Source organism: Sceloporus occidentalis, unplaced genomic scaffold (genome assembly GCF_023333645.1).
Source record: "Sceloporus occidentalis isolate IW3139 unplaced genomic scaffold, rSceOcc1.0.p SCAF_4, whole genome shotgun sequence".
Classification (NCBI taxonomy): Eukaryota; Metazoa; Chordata; class Lepidosauria; order Squamata; family Phrynosomatidae; genus Sceloporus; species Sceloporus occidentalis.
In genome coordinates, this window is record NW_028316984.1 from 185192024 (window position 1) to 185212925 (window position 20902).

A 20902-nucleotide genomic window follows, 5' to 3' on the forward strand; every position below is an offset into this window, starting at 1 on the left:
ACTCCCAGATCCCTTTCACATGTAGTTTCATTCAGCCAGGTGTCCCCCATCCTATATCTCTGCATTTCATTTCATTTTTCTGCCCTAAGTGCAGTACCTTACATTTCTCCATGTTGAATTTCATTTTGTTAGCTTTGGCCCAGCTTTCTAGTCTATTCAGGTCATTTTGAATTTTGGTCCTGTCCTCCTCCCTGTGCACAGATTTCCCAACCTTGGCATAGATTACTACAGTTGGCTAGCAATAGACTCAAGAAAGACAAAACAAAGTGATTCATCACATAATGGAGGGGATGCTCTAGGAGCCTCTATAAAACATAATGGCTAAATGGAACCTCCTTGTCCAGAGGTTGCCTACCTTTTCAGTACCTTTTTCTGGGAGGCTGATTAAATCTAGGAAGCTGTTGCTTCATAGACAGTGAATCCACATGATGTCGTGGTATGAATGTTGGAGAACAAGTCATACTTGCACCATGAAAGAAGGGACAATATTCTTTCCTAGGTTATAATTATGGTGTATTTTTAATAGCATTTTATCTTTTTAATTGCATATTATCTTTTCAAGTATAGGTTTAAATAGTTTTAATATTGTGAATAGTTTACTTCCATTTTAATGTTCACTTTTTATTTTTAGCTTTATTGTTCTTTTTAAAAATCCTAAGCCATCTTAAGTCCCAGTTTTGAGAGAAAGACAGGATATTAAACATAAACAAAGAACAGCAAGCTTACACTAAAGTAGTCCTACTGGAAAAAGAACAGCAATTATTGTGTGTAGATAATTCAATAATTATAACAGAGACGTGTCTCATATATTAAACCATATACATCTGTATTAACAGTACTAAATTGTCATAACAAACATTAGAACAATTGTATATCCATCTATGACCTAGTACTGTGTTATGTGTTACCCAAAATTCATAAAGAAGGTTTCCCTCCACCAGGCAGACCCATTATTTCTGGATCAGGTTCCCTTTTGGAGCCTTTATCTCAATACTTAGACTCTTTTTTGGCTCCGATGGTAGTCAAAGTACCTTCATATATTAAAGATACACGTCACTTTATACAAAATGTAGAGAATACAGAGGTCAGTCCTTTTGGGTGTCTGGTCACCTTGGACGTGAACTCCTTGTATACTTCCATTCCCCATACAGAGGCCAGAAACACAATAGAACAATTTTTACACTCCAATAAGGTGAATAAACCTCCAATACATTTTTTATTGGATATTTTGGATGTCATCCTTGAAAAGAACTATTTTAGGTTCAACACACAATTTTATCTTCAAATTAAAGGGGTAGCGATGGGTAGCCCAGCAGCTCCAAGTATTGCCAATTTGTTTATGGCTAATTTGGAATTGACACATATTACTAATTCTGAGAGTAATCCTTTTTATAAATATTTTCAATATTATGGAAGGTATATTGATGATATTTTCATTGTCTTTTCAGATAGATCAAAGGTTGAGTCTTTTTTCATTTGGATTAATTCTGTGAGTCAACACATCAAATTTTCTTGTCAGTTTGATATCCAATGCATTTCTTTCTTAGACGTAGAGGTCTACATTCATAATCATAAGATCGGAGTCCGTAATTTTCACAAGATAACGGACCGCAATTCCATGCTACATTTTACTAGTTGCCACCCTTACCAATTGAAGAAAAATTTACCATATTCCCAATTCCTAAGATTAAAAAGGAATTCTTCCACCAACATCCATTATGAGATGGCAGCTGATCAATATCAATCAGAGTTACGGGATAGAGCTTTTCCCTCTTATATTGTACAAGATGCCAGAAATAGAGCTACCCAAAAGGACCGTTCTACATTATTTCTTTCCTCGAATAGGAACACAGAGAATAGGATTATAGGCTCTTTCACTTTCAATCATGCCGCTCATCGTATTCATACGAAGACATTGGCACATAGTACAGAATATTCCAGGCTGCTTACAGGCACCCATCATAGCTTTTAGGAGAACTAGAAATCTCAAAGACTCTTTAGTTCACACAGATTTTCAAGTACGTACTCAAGAGACATCCCAGGTTAGAGGACACTACAAATGTGGTCATTGTAGTTGTTGTAAACTATCTTTAAATATCAAATCTTTTACCCATCCAATAACAAAGGAATGTTTTGAGTTGAAATCATTCACTAACTGCAACTCCCTAAATGTTATCTATGTGATCATATGCCCATGTCAGAAAATGTATGTAGGTCAAACTTCCAGACCATTAAGGATTAGAATTTCTGAACATAAAAGTACTATTCGGAACAAAAGTTTGGACACCACACTGGTGACACATTTTTCACAATTAAACCATTCTCCAGATTCTTTAAAATTCTTTGTAATCGAGCAAGTCAAATTTGGTTTATTTTATAGTGGAAATAGACAAACTAAGCTCTTACAAAGGGAGTCTTTTTGGATTCATAAGTTAATATCCAACACACCTAAGGGATTAAATGAACGTCTAGATTTAAGTTCCTTTTTGTGATACTTCTGAAATTTAATGATTAGACAATACTACACATAAGGTTAAGAATGTCTAATTCATGTTAGCACATTACCATGGGTTTGGAGGACAGGATGGCAACTTAAGATTCATTGTTATTATTGTTATTTTTTGGTTGGAAATGCATGGATAACATGTTATAACAGGAGGTTATATACTACAAATGCAATTGGACGATTATGAATAATATCATGACATAGTACATTCAGCCATATATTCAAGCTTACTTTGTGGGATCTGCAGTATTACTTATCCTAAAGGATATACCTTTAAGGAATTACATGCTCTAGATAATCACCTGTAGCCTATTATAGAGGTAAAGTATATTACAACATACACTCTTTGGAAATTTTCACTGAGCAATTGCTTTATCAGTCAAGCCATACTGTTTGGAGACGTGGGTAAGCTATTATAATGTTATCTTGAGATTGTATTCCATTATGCATATTATTATCCCTGTTAATTGCTGCATTAATTTTTGTCAACCTTGTATGTTTAGAAATATGACATAATGTCCAGTCCTAATCCGACATAAAATACTCCGAATTGCTGAGGAAGACCATCTAAGGGTCGAAACGGCCCTAAAACACTCCGGAGGTAGCCGTCCTCAAGCCTTATTTTCAAGCCTTATTGCTGCAAGTACCTATTTTATGCCCTATTGCTGCAAGTACCTATGAGGATTTGTGCATTTTGACGTATGGGACTGAATTGTTGCCTTGCTACCAGGGAAGACTACATGTCATATTCGCATGCCTCATTACTGCAAGTACCCATGAATATCTGCACATTTTAACTGATGGGACTGAGTTGCTACAGCTTCATTATATGGTCTTGGACCTTCTGAGACGATTGCAAGGACACAGTACTAGGTCATAGATGGATATACAATTGTTCTAATGTTTGTTATGACAATTTAGTACTGTTAATACAGATGTATATGGTTTAATATATGAGACACGTCTCTGTTATAATTATTGAATTATCTACACACAATAATTGCTGTTCTTTTTCCGGTAGGATATTAAACATACAAACAAACAAACATAGTTATAGTTTTTTGTGGGGTTTTTGGGCTATGTGGCCATGTTCCAGAAATGTTTCTTCCTGAGGTTTCGTCAGCATCTGTGATTGGCATCTTCAGAGAATATTTGCTTGGAAAGGACTTGGGTATATATAATGTGTGACCTGGAAAGGCAGGAGTGATTTGCATGTATATTGTTTTTGTTGCTAATGGCAGGCCTCAGGGTGGAAGGTCTGCAAAAGAGGATTGATGTCTGCTTGATAGTGCTCATTGTCTGCTGGGACATTTCTCATTTGCATTTGTTGAGTCTTTATCTTGCTATTTTTCAGGACTGGTAGCCAAACCTTGTTTACTTTAATGGTTTCCTCTTTTCTGTTGAAATTGTCCAAATGTTTGTAGATTTCAATGGCTTTCCTGTGCATCCTGACATGGTAGTGGTTGGCATGGTCCAGAACTTCAGTGTTTTCAAACAGTATTTTATGCCCAGGATGGTTTGTGGCATGTTCTGCTACTGCTGATTTTTCTGGATGGCCCAGTCTGCAGTATCTCTCATTTCCACTACTAGTGCTACTATTCTTCCCACGTTATTTCTGCCCCTGGAACAAAATTTTTCTGTTAAGGCAGTAATGCCCAGGAACACATCTACTTCATTAACAGAGGTATACCTGTACTGAGCTGTAGGTTTTCTTTCTTTCTGGCAAAATTGCCTCTAACATTTGTATGAGAAATGGGAAGTCGATAAGTGAGGATTTTTCTAGGACTCAGATAGAAAAATCTTCATCTGTGCAGCTGCTGAACAATACAAGAACTTGTCAGGAAAATGTCTCGTCCTACAGTGGTTTCTCAAACATTTCCACAATTCATAATCATAGGTTCAAGAAAAAGGACACCAGAGAAGCAGGAATGAAAAGAAATCCATTAGTAACAAAAAAATGAAATTCTGTGCAAGTCTAGCCACTGCTGCCTTTAAGATTGGCATAGCAAGAATTTCAGCAAGCAAAGGCTACTTTTGCTGTATTTGCTATGATCTGAAGCATATATCCAATGTGACCAGTGCCACGTTATGCTCCTGTGTTGTTACTGAAAGGCAAAGGGAACAAATGTGTTGTAAAAAGTGCTGTTTTGACATGGGCAAGGGCATTTTCATCCATGGCTGCCTGAAGTGTCTTCTTCTTCCATCTTGATTGCTTCAGTGCCTCTCTTGGGCTGCATCTACAGTGCAGAAATAGTGCAGTTTCTATTTCTACAGTGCAGAAACAATGCAGTTTGACACCGCTTGAACTGCCATGGCTCAGTGCTATGAAATTCTGAGATTTGTAGTTTTGTGAAAAATTTAGTCTTCCACAACAAACTACAAATCCAATGATCCTTAGGATGGAGTCATGACCATCAAAGCAGTGTCAAACTGCATTAATTCTGCAGTGGAGCAGCAGCCTCAGACTTTCATAGGAAAGGAAAACCACCTAATGGTATAGTGGCACTGTGAGGTGCCTCTTCCACACATCTTATCCTTTCTCTGTGGCTATTCCTAGCTGGATGAGGAACCACATATGCAAGCAAGCATTGCCCATGGAGTTACAGACTTGTTCTCACTGACTGGAGTTGCATAGACATAGCCTTAATTTGAAAATCAGTGATACAGCCAATAAATTGTGCAGCAAGATTGCTAGGCAGAGAATTAAGCAGAGCTTGGGGAAATTGTATTTTGGTCTACAATTCCCAGAATCCCCTAGCCAGCATGATCATACCAGCAGAGTAATTCAGGGAGTTGCACTCTAAACTTTTCCCCACTTTGGAATTTAGTACACAACTAACCATCTAGTTACGCTACTGGTGCTTACCTAACATTTACTTGTTTATCGAGATCAGAGTATTTAATTTCACTTGGCCTCAAGTACCATTAGCTTCAGCTGGCCTCAAGTAATCTTAGCTTTCTTTGGACTGTGGGGTTATTCACATCCTATATTAAGGACCGCTTTCCTCCACTTGTACCTTCCCATGCAGTCTGCCTTTCAAATGAATTTCTGCTCCAGGTTCCTTCATATTGTGTTGCAGCAGAGCCTGGACTCACAAGCTTGAAAATGTTGGGATATACTAATCACAAGGAATAATGACATGATCCATTGCCACCATCCCAGGCATGCCTATTTGCTTTGAGCTTACCGGTAGTTGCAGTCTTCTATAGATGCTAGGATAGGACTGCAGCAACAAAATATTGTGGGCTATTGATCTTGGGCAAGTCACACTCTCTCAGCCTCAGGGGAAGGCAATGACAAATCTCCTCTGAACAAATCTTGCCAAGAAAACCCTATGGCTTAAGGCACACAACACACATCTTTGTTGTAATGCAAAGTATTGATTTGTGTATGGGGAGCTGTTTACTCTTGAACTGACAATTAAGACTCCTTTGCTTTACAACAGATCTCCTCTTAGTAGAGAACAGAACTTGAAAAAACTACCCTTTTTTGGGTACAACTCTTCAGAATCCTCCAGCTAGCATGGACACTTTTATGGCAATTTTGGGAATTCTAGTCCAAGTTGTAGATGAAGGCCAGGCTCCTTACTAGACCACTGTTGGAGCTTTGACTTCTGCCAGTTTACTTGCACTGGTATTTGTGGGCTGGGAGGCTGCTCTCTGCCCAGTTGCACAACAGCAACCAGACACAGCATGGCATAGTAGTTTTAGTGTTGGGCTATGACTCTGGAGATCAGGGTTCAATTCCTTGCTCAGCAGGGTGACCAGACATCCTCCTTTTCCAGGACATGTCCTACATTTCAAACCTCTGTCCAGGAAGAATCCCAAAATGCCCTCCATTATTAGCATGACTAAGGAGAGATCTATATTGCAAGTCAACAAGGCATTTTAGTCTAGATAGGTTCATCAGAAAAATATGGTTGAGTATATAATAAAATACAGCATATACAATATACTGTAAATAAACCATATGAAATGGATTCATATTTACATTAGTGTTTGCAGCTTTCATTTGGTAATGCCCTACATTTTTCTTGAGTATCCTACATACCTTGTGCTCCTTTGCAGTCATGGTATCTGGTCACCCTGTCACTCAACCATGAAACCCACTGGGTGACATTGGGCAAGTCACATGCACTCAATCTCAGGGGAAGGTAATGGTAAACCTCCTCTGAACAAATCTTGGCAAGAAAACCCCATGATAGGTTCACCTTAGGGTCAGTGTAAGTCAGAAATGACTTGAAGGCACATAACAACACTATAAGAGCAACTAGATAGTGCCCTGGCACATACACACTGTGCATCAGTGGCGGGAGACAGAACAGTACTATAGTGTTGTCCATAGAATTGTTGTTCTTGTTCCAGGCCAAAAGCATTATTGCATTTCCAAAAAGTATTTAGATTGCTATAAGCAGGGTTATACCATGGCCCAAACCCACAAGAAATGGTCTGATGATATGGAATTAAACAGTTGGGTACATTTTAGGTTCTTTTCTGTGGTTATGGTGACTGCCATGATGACAACCCACATTTCAAAACTTACCACTGCCTGTGAAGTACAACTGGCACCAAGAGGGTATATGTTTTGTCCCCCTCCTCTAGTAGTGCCTACCCTATAAAATGCCCTATTGGTTGAAGCTCATCAAACCCACCACTTTGCTGTTGTTGTCAGCTGACAGGAGGAAGGGCAGGATTTTGTTTCTTTTAAATATTTTCCTAGTTTGCTTTAAATATTTCCCTAGCTCTGACTGATGCTTGGAAATTATTACTAATGTTGTCCTGTCATGTTAATATTGTGGGGAACAGGGATTACTCATTTATTTAGGCTAGGGTTACTCATTTATTTGGGTTACTGTACAATTATGCAGATCCAGGTTTAGCTATTCTTGCACCTCCAGTTCCTTGGATTTCCCCCAGAAGAATTGGCTCTCCTGGAGTCACTAGGAGAGATAACTTTTAAATCAACTGCAGAACCTTCCTGCACTGTTTAACGTTTTAAAAATGGCAGAGATCCTGCATTGTCACCCACAACTACGGTAACAGAGCTCCATCACAGTAGCTGCTGACTAGCTGGATCACACATCGCGGCCCCGATCTGGCCTTTCCACGGAAAGGGTGCCAAAGGGATGGTCTGCACCCACCCCTTTTCTCGCCAGATTGGGGCCAGGGCAGCCTCACCGGCAGCCCTGCGGCCCCAAGGACACCCCTTTTCCAGGCCACGGAGAAGCAGCAAAATGCCACTTCTCTGTGGCCCGGAAAAGGGGTGTCCTTGGGGCTTCATGCCCCCCGACACCCCGGCAGCCACAGCCATGAGAGAAAGGGGCTGCCTGGCCCCTTTCTCCTCCACATTGTTCCCACGGCCATTTGGCTGTCGCAGGAACAATGCGCGCAGCAAAAAGCTCCTTCCTGCGCCGCAGCCAGGTCATGATAAGCGCCCTGGGGCAGCGCGGAGACGTCACACATGCGCTGCGCCATTTGGACACGGCACGTGCGTGACATCATCATGCCCCCTGTGTGGACAGGGCCACGTAATGACAGCACCATCCACACGAAGTAGGGTTAGGGAGCGTGTGGTTGATGTGCACTCCCTAACCCTAGAGTTGGCGTGAGTACACCGCTTTATGGCGGTCTATATCTCACCTTAGCCACCGGCGCCACAGTCTTTCGGCGCTCCTTTGGAGCTGTATCATCTGGATGAAATGCCAGAGGAGCGCTGTGACAGCCCGCCATGTGGCCTGGCTCACGGTGTGATGGCATCATCAGGGCAGCATTGGGGCATGTGTCATGTGGATGCCATGCCCCACTCTGCCCCCAGGCTGGTGTTCATTGCCGGTCTGTCGAGGCTCTATGTCCCCCATAAAAATCCCTAACTTTTCAACTTAGAAGTGCCTCATCCAAATGATTTATGAGGTGCTTATATTGGGGTGCTGGGAAATGATATCTGTAACATAATCATGATGACAAGGAAGGCCAAAGACAGGCAACTGGAGAGAACCCTTGGGGTCCTGCTGTCATTGCTTGCTTTGGCCCACAGTTGTGAGTGGAAGACTTAGCATCTTGAACTGAAGCACCTCAGAAACCCTTCAGTTGGGATGCTGCTAGGCTAAAAAGGTTGGTTTTTAAGGTCATGTTCTATTGTTAATGACTGTAAATATCAATTCCAAAAGTTGCAAGATCACACATCCAGTTTACAATCTTATTACAGGCTGTGCCTCCTTTATCCAGAATGCTAAGGACCAGAAGTGTTTTGGTCTTTGGGTTTTTAAAAATTTCAGAATACCTGTATTTGAATATAAGTACATAATGAGATATTTTGGAGATGGGACCAAAGTCTAAAAACAAAATTCATTTATGTTTCATATACAGTGGGTCATTGCTATCCGCTGGGGTTTGGTTCCAAGACACTCCATGGATACCAAAAACTGTGGTTGCTCAAGTCCCATAGTGAAGTGGCGTTCTTTATGTAAAATGGCAAAATCAAGGTGTGCTTCTTGGAATTATTTTTTAAAAATATTTTCAAGCTGTGAATGGTCAATGCAGATGCAGAATCTGTGGATATGAAGAGCTGACTATATTCCTTATATGTTTATCCCGAATTGGCCTTTTTAGTCACCAACGTGCTTGTACAAAGCGCAGGATGAGTCCTTCTTGAATCTTCGTTCGCGAAGCAAAGCCAGAGACATAGCCTGAATGTAATTTTATACACTATTTTAAATAATTTTGCACATGAAACAACGTTTGTGTAGACTGAACTATCAGAAAACAAAGGTGTCACACTCTTAGCCAACCATGAAAAAAGTTTTGGTTTTTGCAATATTTTGGATTTCAGAATTCTGGATAAGGGAGACTCAACCTGAACTCCTGAGCAGGATGACAGCCTCCTCTCACCATTTTAAAAACGCAGATTCTTGACTACTTATAGCATTGTTTTTTTTTCCTTTGTGGCTATTTCTGGCAGTCCATTGAACTCCCAGAAAATCCTGTAGTAGAAAAGTGACTCTCAAACCCACCACAGTCACCCACCCGTTTTAAGGCAATGTCTCCTCTCATCAAGAAACTTTGTCCTTCCTTTCAAATCTGCTGAAGGCATTCCATCCTGCGGTGGCAACATTTAAATAAAACACAATGTCATACTCAAGTCCTTTTAAAAACAAAGTTCTAATTAAAACAAAGGCTTCCCCCCTTTTCCACACAGATGTATACAAGCTACAGCCAAAAATCCTTATTTTCATTACACAAGAAGGAACGGCAGAGTGGGGAGAAGGGATGAGGTCTCTAGTGTGATATTCTCAACTCTTCAATTTGAGGTCTAAAGGCTTCAGAAAGTGTGGCAAAGGCAGGTTCTCCAGTGCTTCTGGGAACTGATCTGGCGAAATGGTCCCGATTAACACTTGCATGGCTTGAACAAAGAGGGAAGAAGGGGCTAAGCCTGCCAACCACTGGAACCGGTGCTTTCCCAGAAGTTCTTGCCATTGCTGCTGGTCAGCCAGCAATTGCTGCTTCCTTGAAAAATGGAAGCCCTGTGGCATAAAAAGGAGCAGAGAGTCCAGGAGGAGAAGCTTGGTGCGTAGATTAGACGTTGGGTTTTCCCAGATCTCTTGAAGCAAGAGGTCCAAAGGGGTGTTCCCAACACAGTCACGTAGACAGGGCGAGGCCCCATGGCCCAGCAGCAAAAGCAAACATTCGGGCCTTGCCAATTCGCAGGCCATGTGGAGAGAAGTCTTGCCCCCTTCCACGCGGCTGCAGCCTCTGCGGTCTAAGTAGGCGGCTCGGTCGCTTAATGGGAAGTCTCTGATGGTCTTCAGAATCTCTAAAAGGATGTGGACACGGTTGTACCGGACAGCCATGGCCAAGTGAGGGGCCGATGAGTGGCAACAGCTGAAATGCAAGCTGGGTATGGCCAAGGCGTTCTTAGGAAATGTGCTGAGGAGGTAATGGGCATAAGGCTGGTGGTTGTGCACTAGGGCATAGAGAAGGGCCTCCGATGGGGAGTAGGTGCTGACCTTGCCCCCTTCTTGCCAGTGGAAAGCTTCCATGCGCCTCATGTCCTCCAGAAACCACACAGGCAGCTGGTCCCTCACAGCTTGGTAGAAGGCAAAGGAAGACTTCTTGCATTGCTTCTGGGACTGGGAGCTGTGGCTGCTGTAGCCATTCAGCCATTTGACGTTCCAGGGCATTGCTCAGGGAAAGTTTCAAGGAAGATGCTTCATGAAGACCCAAGAGCAACAGAAATGCTTTAAAGGAAAAAGTAAAACACAATTGTCAAGGAAGAAGTCAACAGAAAACAACAACATCAACAATAATGATGGTGATGATGTTTATTTATAACGCTTTTTTCACCAAAGGGGGGGCATTAGACATATATAATAAAAATGAATAATAAAATACAACCCTACAGAAGTGCTAAAATACTAAAATAATATACCAATATACTAAAATCAAAATCCTCCTCAGTTGCTATTCACCTTGGCCACCTTAGGCACGTTCAGCAACTTAATCCAGCAAAGTCTGCCCCTGATTTACAGTGCAAGAGTTGACTTTTCTTAAACCTGTTGGTTAGTGGTGGCTATAATAATAATAATAATAATAATAATAATAATAATAATAATAATAATTATATTTCCCGCTTCTCCTGAGGGATCGAAGCGGGATTACAACAAGAAATACAATAATACAGTGTCTAAAATACATGTCTAAAATAGCCCTAATGAATCAATTTTTGACTGCTGAGTCAATACAAAAGTAAAATTCAATTGATTCAATGGTCTAGTCAAGCTAACTGTGGGATTTAGGATGCATCTACATTGTAGAAATAATGTGGCTTAACAACACTTTAACTGTCATGGCTCCATTCTACAACATCCTGGGATGTGTAGTTTTGTAAGACACCAACACTACTTAGCAGAGAAGGCGGGGGAGCTTGTATAATTCTAGATACCAGGATTCCATAGAGTGGCACTAAAAAACTTAAAGTGGGGTCAAACTGCATTGTTTCTACAGTGCAGAAGCACCCTCAGCATCCCTTAAAAGAGAAAGAGGAGATAGAGTGTGATCAAAGGTTTGAAAAGATTTGACAAAGTTTTCCATGACATTCTTGCAAACAAGCTTGTAAAATGCAGGCTAGACAAGGCAACTGTTACGTGGATTTGTAACTGGTTGACTGGCCGAACCCAAAGTTTGCTCAACAATGGCTCCTTTTCATCCTGGAGGGAAGTGACCAGTGGAGTCCTGGGGCCAGTGTTATTCAACATCTTTATCAGTGACTTGGATGACAGAATTGGGAGCATACTTATCAAATTTTCAGATGACACAAACTTAGGAGGAATAGCTAATACTCCAGAGGACAGGATCAAAATTCAAAATGACCTGAATAGACTAGAAAGCTAAGCCAAAGCTAACAAAATGAATTTCAACATGGAAAAATGTAAGGTACTGCAATTAGGGCAGAAAAATAAAATGCACAGATATTGAAGAGGGAGCAAGCTTGTTTTCTGCTGCTCCAAAGGACAGGACCCAGAGCAGTGGATGCAAACTGCAGGAAAAGAGATTCCACCTCAACATTAGGAGGAACCTCCTGACAGAGCTGTTCAACAGTGGAACACACTCCCTCAGAGTGTAGTGGAGTCTCCTTCCTTAGAGATCTTTAAACAGAAGCTGGATGGCCATCTGTCGGGGATGCTTTGATTGAGATTTCCTGCAGGGCAGAATGGGGTTGGACTGGATGGTCCTTGTGGTCTCTTCCAACTCTATGATTGCATGATAAAAAAGATAAGTACAGTAACTTAAATCTGGTTCCAGCAGAAAGCATCTTCCCTGAAGACAAGTGAAATGGAAAACTTCCAAGGTGGTTGTTTACTCAACAGCTGGAGACAAACAGATTCTGTGTGGTGATCTCCTTGAGGGCAAAGGCCAATGCCTTTGAGGTCTCCTTGGATGTGATAAGAGATATATAACCAAATACAGAAAGAGTCGTGTGGCTCTAGGTCCTCCAGTGCAACTTTGCTGGAAATTGACCATAGAGTTGGTCTGGAGGGCCTAGAGAGTACTTGAGAAAACTAGAGAAAACACTTCTGTAGTCGATGTGAAGTTGAAGGCTTTCACGACCAGAATCCATGGTTTTTTTGTGGGGTTTTTGGGCTATGTGTCTGTGTTCTGGAAGAGTTTAAATTCCTGATGTTTCGCCAACATCTGTGGCTGGCATCTTCAGAGAATAAACTCTTCCAGAACACGGCCACATAGCCTGAAAACCCACAAAAAAACTATTTTTCTAGCTATTTGTAGGTCCACCAGTGTGATTTATGGTCAACTACTGGCAGATGTTGAACATATTGTTAATAACTCTGGAGGATGTAGAGATTCCCAGAGAGGCGTTCTCTGAGATTTAAAAAATAGTGTGTGTTTTTAATTTGCATTTTTTCCACATTCACAGGGGTCCTGTTCCCCTAAACCCAGTGAATGTGGAAGGCCCACTGTAGACAAGAGTGAAGCAGCTATCTCAGAGCAAAAGATTTCGAGTGTCCAGAAACTCCAGAATATGGCACCCAAACTGATCATGGGTACATCTAAGAGGGATCACATTACACAGATCCTAAAATTACTCCACTGGCTGCCAATTAGTTTCGAAGCAAAGGACAAAGTGTTGGTTATCACCTATAAAGCCCTACATGGTTTGGTACTAGGTTACCTATAGGAACACCTTCTCCTGTACAAACCACCCAGTACACTCAAGTCTTCTGGGAAATGTTTGCTCCACCTAGCCAGAACTAGATGGCAATGGCTTTCCAGAGGCCCTTTTCATCCCAGACTGTGGAATGACCTGCCAGGAGAGATATGACAACTGAAAATGCCGTTGTTGTTGTTGTTGTTGTGTGCCTTCATGTCGTTTCCAACCAATGACGACCCTATCAAGGGGTTTTCTTGGCAAGATTTGTTCAGAGGAGGTTTGCCATTGCCTTCCCCTGAGGCTGAGAGCATGTGAAAACGCTGACTGCATTTAAAACAGCATTAAAGACATATCTCTTCCGGCAAGCCTACCTGGTCCATTTTAAATCAAGACTTTTTAATTTCCATATTCTAAAGAATGTGCTCTTATGAGTGTATTCTAACAGTTTTATAATATTGTAATTTAACTGTTGGTTTTATGTGTCTTTAATAGTGTTTTGTATTTTAATGCGCTGTACCTTTCCTGGCACCTTGAGGAGAGGTGGGAAAGAAATACAATTTATTATTATTAAATGGCAGCAAAGTACTCATTGTTTTGTTTAGAGGAAGGAACTGGCAAAACCACCTCTGAGTATTACTTGCCTGAGGCTGCACCTACACCACAGAATGAATGCATTTTGACACTGCTTTAACTACTATGGCTCAATGCTGTGGAATTCTGGGATTTGTCATTTTGATCAATATTAAGCCTTCTCTGTCTGGTTTTGATGTCTCCGCAAACTACAAGTCCCACAATTCCATAGGATGGAGCCATGACAATTAAAGTGGGGTCAAGCTGCATTAATCTGCAGTGTAACAGCAGCCTGAAAAACCTCTATGAAATTCATGGGGTTGCTGCTAGTTGGCTTGAAGGAATACACAGTTTTATTCAGCCAGGCTTTTAAAACAACAAGGATTTTTGCACTGTTTAATTGTATTGTTTTTAAGCACTTTTATCTTTTTAACTGCATTTTATTATTTTAATGTGTCTTAATATTGTATCAGTTTAATTCTATTCTAATGCTCACTATTGTATGTTTTTAATTGTATTTTTTTAAAAAAATAGTAATCCACTTGGCGTTCCAACTTTGGAAAAATGCGTGACATAAATATGATGATGTTGATGATGATGATGATGATGTGTGTGTCTTCCAAGTTATTTCCGACTTATGGCAACCCTAAGGCCATCACAGGGTTTTCTTGGCAAGAATCATTCAGAGTGGATTTGTCGTTGCCATCCTGTGAGGCTGAGAGAGTGTGATTTCTCTGGGGTCACCCAGTGCTTTTCATGGCTGAGCCAGGATTCGAACTCTGTTCTCCAGAGACCTGGTCCAATGCTCAAACCATTACACCACACTGGCTCTCTAAATAACAATGATGATGATGACACATACATTGTATTTTTACTTCCACGGTGTGGGAGTGGTGCTTGTGGGTTTTTTTGCTTCAAGTGGCAAAACAACTTGACTGTTTTTAGGTCAAGTTGGATGGAAGTGGGAGCAACACTGGATGCTCTGCCTCAGGCAGCAAGATGTCTTGGGTTAGCAGCAAACTCTGCTAGTTGCTTAATCCTTGTTTTGTCTTTTGCTTAATTCTCATTTTGTCTTATTAATTATTATTAATTACTTTGCCAGAAGAGTAGCAAGATGCTCATTTCCTGGCTCAAGTGGTTATAAAACATGAGGGAAACTCTTCATCCTGGTTAAAACTAATTTACCATTTGATTCCCCAAAGCCAAGGGACAGGGAGAGCTGTCACAAGGAATCAGCTGACAGATCGGTGACAGAGTGTCAGTTCACCCGAGTCCATCCACACTGCAGAAGTAATCCGGTTTGACACTGCTTTAACTGCCGGGGCTTAGTGCTTTGAAATCCCGGGATGTGTCGTTTGTTGCGGCACCAGGGCTCTCTCTGACATAGAAGGCTAAATAGCTCAAAAAACTACACATCCCAGGCTTCCATAGCATCAAGGCATAGCAGTTAAAGCAGTGTCAAACTGGATTATTTTTGTAGTGTAGATGCAGCTGCAGGCAAGGGATGCTCAGGGTGGCTTTGCCGGTTCTTTCCTCTGAAATATAGCGTACAATAGGAATTAATAAAACAATGAGTACTTTATGAAGTCGAAAACTTTCATGGCTAGCATCCATAGTTTTTTTTAGGGTTTTTCAGGCTATGAGGCCATGTTCTAGAAGAGTTTATTCCTGATGTTTCGCCAGCATCTGTGGCTGGCATCTTCAGAGAATGCTTGCCTGGAAGAGAGTTGGGTATATATATACTGTCTGATCCTGGGCAGAGGGGAGTGATTTCCAGAGAATGCTGGCATATAAGAGAGTTGGGTATATATACATGGAAATCACTCCTCTCTACCCAGGGTCAGACAGTATATATATACCCAACTCTCTTCCATGCCAGCATTCTCTGAAGATGCCAGCCACAGATGCCAGCGAACGTCAGGAATAAACTCTCCTAGAACACGGCCACATAGCCCAACCCCCCCCCCCCCCCGACACACATACACAAACACACAAAAAAACTTATGGATGCCAGCCATGAAAGCCTCCGACTTGACGAGTATTTTGCTGACTTTTACTGCAGCCCTGGATGAGCTCTGAAATTCACACAACCTGAAGTCCATTACAGGGCAACCTGGTTTGGGAAGGAATTGCAACTTGTTTGTGTGGGTGTGGGTGTGGGTGTGGATGTGTGTATATATCTCTGTGTATATCTGTATATCTATATATATGTGTGTGTCTATCTATATATTTGTTTGTGCGTATCTATATATGTGTGTGTGTATGTACATATATATGCATATATCTATTTCTGTATATATGTAGGCGTACATATATGTCTCTGTGTATCTCTATCTGTATGTGTGTGTGTGTATATATATATATATATATATATTTGTGTGGGGGGTGTATCTATATATATGTGTGTGTGTGTATCTATATATCTATATCTCTGTGTGTATATCTATGTCTATATATTTGTGTGGGTGGGTGTATCTATATCTCTCTCTCTGTGTATATGTATCTATATCGATATGTGTGTGTGTATCTATAGTATCTATCTGTCTATCTATATGTGTGTGTATCTATATCTATATATTTGTGCGTATGTATCTAAATATTTATATATCTGTGTGTGTATCTATATCTGTATATTTGTGTGTGTCTCTATATATCTATATCTCTGTGTATGTGTGTATACATGTCCCTCACTCTCTGTCTGTCTGTCTGTCTATCATCTATCTATCTATGTCTGGAGTGTGGATGGGGCCAGGCTCCCCTCCTCCTCCTCTTCCCCCTCGATCTCCCATCTTCTCCTCCCTCCCTTCCTCCCTAGATCTCTTCCCTCCCCAATCTCCATCCCAAATGTCTCCCACTCACCCTTGCCTTTTCCTTTTTAAAGGGGGGGGGGTAGTTTTTGTTTTGGGATGGCAGGGTCCCTAGAGCCCTTACACCTCCATCCCAACCGAGGGGAAGGGAGACAAGGGAAACATACACACATAACCCCTCCCAAAAGAGAGATCCCCTGCTCCTCACCTCTGGAGTGGAGCCTTGCAGCCTTCCCTGGGTCTCTTTTGCTGCAGTGAAGGCTCCTCTTCTCCTCCTGCCCCCTTTTGCTCCACCTTCTCCAATCCAAGACTGCAGAACACTGAGCTTGGCAGCGGCAGCAGCAAAAGAAGAAGAAGAAGAAGAACCACCACCGGCTCCCTGAGCAACCTCCCTCCCCTTCTTACTGCGGAAGGAGGACTGATACGGGATAGCTGTCTACACAGCAAGGGATCTCCCGCTTCCGTTGCCTGCAGCAGCCTCTGCAGCAGCCAAACCAGCCAGGCTCCCACCGTCCTCTTTTATCTCCTCCCTGCCTTTGAGCCCAAGGTCGGTCAGAACCTTGGAACTGTCCAGCGAGTCCGGATTGGTCCCTGGACGGGGCTCCCCTCGCTTTTCATTGGCTGCGACGAGAAGACCATTGTTTGCGTCACAAAGAGAGAGAAGCGAAAGTTCTAAGAAACTTGCCCCGGACGCCTCCCCAGCTCTCCAGTTGCAAAACACCCAAAAGAGCAGCAGAAGGAAGAGGAGCATAACCAGTCCTTACATAGGAGCTTGTGGCTTCACAAAAGAAGGAGACTGATGATGATGATGATGATGATGATGATGATGATGATGATGATAATACAGGATCTCAACATCCCCATTTCCCCCCTCCCTCCCCTAAAAGAAGAATTAAGCAATTAAACATTAAAACAATCCAGTTTGAATCCAATTAAAATAAGCAACGAGCCACCGGGTGCGGAGAAATCGAGGGGATAGTCATATCAGATGTGTGGCAAACACATCAATAAAACGCATAATACATACATAAACCAACACTACATAATCCCCGATCCCGCTGCCTTAAAACAGAAACAGCAATATTATAGAGTACAGATTAAAATTAGTTAAAACAGACGTCATTGAAGTGGGACATCTTGGGGCAGACAAGGGCTATCCATATCAGTGCAGCGGGAGATCAGTCTGGGAAGGCCTGCCGGAAGAGAACCGTCTCAACAGCCTTTTTAAAGGCATTAAGAGTGGTGATCTGTTGGATCTCTTCCAGCAGGTTGTTCCATACTTTAGGAAAGGCGGCTGAGAAGGCCCTCTGGGTAACTGCAGCTAGCTTGGTCTTCCTTGGCTGCAATAGGTTTTTTCCCAGAGGACCTGAGTGTGCAGGGTGGATTGCATGGAGGAAGGCACTCCCACAAGTAATCTGGATTCAAGCCATGAACGGCTTTAAAGGTTATCACCCACACATGCTGGATTCCAAGGAAACATCTTCTTTGAATTGCAAATGGACATTATGGCAGGTTACAGACCGCCGAAAAGTGGCGGCCTGCACCCGCCCCTTTCCCCGCCGGATTGGGGCCTCAGTGGTCAGAGCGGCAGCCACTGAGGCCCCAATCCGCTGCTTTCCAGGCTGCGGGGAAGCGGCAAAAGGCCCCTTCCCTGCAGCCTGGAAAGGGGTGTCCTTGGGGCTTCAAGCCCTAAGGGTGCCCCGCGGCGGAGGGGAGGAGGAGAAACCTTTCTCCTCTGCGTCACTGGGCGCAGCTTTCTGAAGGCTGCGCCCAGCGACGCAAACAGCAAAAGGAGCTCCGTTTCGGAGCTTCTTTTGCGGTCGGGGAAGGGGCACACTATTCGCCCTGGCGCAGTGTGACGATGTCACGTCCGCGCCGCCCTGTATAGAGGTGGCATGGTCGTGACGTCGTAATGGCGGCAGCCGTGTGGAACGGCTAAATAAATAAATACATAATGGAGGGGAGGTGCCAGCTTGAAGATAGCCCTCGCTACCATCTGAACTAAGACCAGAAGCAGAAAATGCAGTGTGAGGTCGAAAACCTTCATGGCCAGCATCCATAGTTTTTTGTGGGTTTTTCGGGCTCTGTGGCCATGTTCTGGAAGAGTTTATTCCTGATGTTTCACCTGCATCTGTGGCTGGCTTCTTCAGAGAATCTCTGAAGATGCCAGCCACAGATGCTAGCAAAATGTTAGGAATAAACTCTTCCAGAACATGGCCACAGAGCCCGAAAAAACACCACAAAAAAGATAAATGCAGGCCTATGACCAACATCTTCAATTTCTTGTTCCTGTTTCTCCTGATGAAGAAGCCAGTGTGACTTCAAAAGCTTGCAACATGTAATTGTGCATTTTGGTTGTCCCGATAAAGGTATCATTAGGGTCAGGGGTTCCCCCAACAGACAATGGATCACTAATTAACAGACACCAAACCTCTTTGAGTATCTTCCCACTCTGAGGCCCTGCCATTCAATACAGAACAATACTCAGATAAATTGTAAAACCACTCCTTCCAAGACAAATCCCTTTTTGCATATCCTCCCAGCCTGAGGCCTTGCCATTCAACAACAAAATAATACACATATTAACATGGGAATCACTCCTCCCTACCCAGGGTCACACAGTGTATACATATATACATGTGTGTGTATATATTTGCACTGGAAAAAAACAATAATGCTAGAAAAAGTGGAAGGAAGCAGAAATAGAGGAAAGCCACATGCTAGATGGATGGACTCTATTAAGGAGGTCATGGGTGTGCTTTTGCAGGACCTGAGCAGAACAGTGGAGCATAGGGAGTCTTGTAGATGTCTCATTTGCAGGATCACCATGGAACAAGATCAACTTGTGGGTGGATAATAACAAATCCAATATAAAATCACATAGAATATACACAAGTTAAAAACAAACAAACCCCCCCACCTGCTTCATAAAACCGCCCTGCTCCATAAAACTGCCCTGCCATTATGTACAGAAAGCCTGCCAATGCTAGCATAAAAATGTTTTTACTAGCCGGTGAAAGGCCAGCAGGGAGGGAGCCATCTAGCCTCCCAAGGAAGGGAGTTCCAGAGAATGGGAGCAGCCAGTAAGAGGGGATGACCCCACTGCTACCCAAACATCTGTCTTTGGGCAGAAACAAGCTGTGGCATTCACCTGTGCTTCTTTAAAATCATAGAATCATAGAATTGGAAGTGACTCCAAGGGCCATCCAGTCCAACCCCCTGTCATGCAGGAACTCACAATCAAAGCACCCACCACAGATGGCCATCCAGCATCTGTTTAGAAACCTCCAAAGAAGGAGACTCTACCTGACTCCAAGGCAGTATGTTCCACTGTCGAACAACTTGTACTGTCAGACGTTTCTTCCTAACATTGAGGTGAAATCTCTTTTCCTGTAGTTTGGCATCCATTGTTCCATGTTCTAGTCTCTGGAGCAGCAGAAAACAAGCTTGCTCCATCTTCAATGTGACACCCCTTCAGATATTTAAACAGGGCTATCCTATCTCCTCTTAACCATCTCTTCTCCATGCTAAACATACCCAGCTCTCTAAGTCTCCCCTCATGCTGAAGAGATAGCATGGTTGGAGTGACACTCAGTAGGAGGAGAAAGGAGAGACTCGGTGGTTTCTTACATTTTTAAAATTAATAAAAAATGCTTTAAAATTTTAAACCATTTTTTATTCTTTTAAATTTTTATTTCAAAAACACCACATTTTACCAATTTTTTCACTTGAACCACATTTAGGCTGTGTGTATGACCTTGCAATTTAAACGTATAATTTTAATTTCACCAGTTGTTCAAGTCACAGCTATTAGCATTACAATCAGTGTGATATGGGAATTACGATTTGTGAGTCACGTCAGTCCAAAAAAACAAAAACAAACATTCCTTAGGATTCTGATATGGCGTGGTATGGGAGGATGTCAATGAGAGGGGAGTGACACCTTGAGTTACTGCACCGTGTGATGCCAACCTTAGTGACACCACTGAGCTAGGTCCTAACCACACAGGAGAACCAGGCACCCCCAAATGGAGGATAATCCAGAAAAATGGAGGACCTTACACAATAAAAACTTAAAACATTCATGTCAATATAAAATCATTTCCTGTGGTTTGTTGTTGTTGTGGGCCTTCCAAGTCCGTTCCAACTTATGGTGAACCTATCATGGCATTTTCTTGGCAAGAATTGTTCAAAGGAGGTTTGCCATTTCCTTCCCCTGAACAGGCATTGAATCCTGGTCTCCAGACTCATAATCCAATACTCAAACCACAATTATGAACTACAGCTCTGGAGACCAGGGTTCAATTTCTATTCAGCCATTAAACCCACTGGATGACCATGGACAAATCACACTCT

General features: G+C 42.3%; 2 protein-coding genes across 2 annotated transcripts; one reads left to right on the forward strand and one right to left on the reverse strand.

Moving 5' to 3' along the window:
• The first annotated feature begins 1886 nt into the window (after positions 1-1886).
• LOC149315138 (uncharacterized) lies at positions 1887-2492 on the forward strand. The gene has a single exon (XM_089523174.1). The coding sequence runs from the start codon at positions 1887-1889 to the stop codon at positions 2490-2492; it is 606 nt and encodes a 201-aa protein (XP_089379300.1).
• A 6273-nt stretch (positions 2493-8765) lies between these two features.
• Positions 8766-17068, reverse strand: ANKRD9 (ankyrin repeat domain 9). Its single transcript, XM_089522580.1, has 2 exons — positions 16755-17068; positions 8766-10740 (listed from the first exon to the last, which is right to left on the reverse strand). Exon 2 carries the CDS (start codon positions 10681-10683, stop codon positions 9796-9798), a length of 888 nt encoding a protein of 295 aa, XP_089378706.1. The 5' UTR covers positions 10684-10740; positions 16755-17068; the 3' UTR covers positions 8766-9795.
• Positions 17069-20902: the final 3834 nt, after the last annotated feature.

Coding starts and splice junctions, on each gene's coding strand:
- ANKRD9 (XM_089522580.1), bottom strand. CDS start 10,683: ATGCCCTGGAACGTCAAATGGCTGAATGGCTACAGCAGCCACAGCTCC.
- LOC149315138 (XM_089523174.1), top strand. CDS start 1,887: ATGCCGCTCATCGTATTCATACGAAGACATTGGCACATAGTACAGAAT.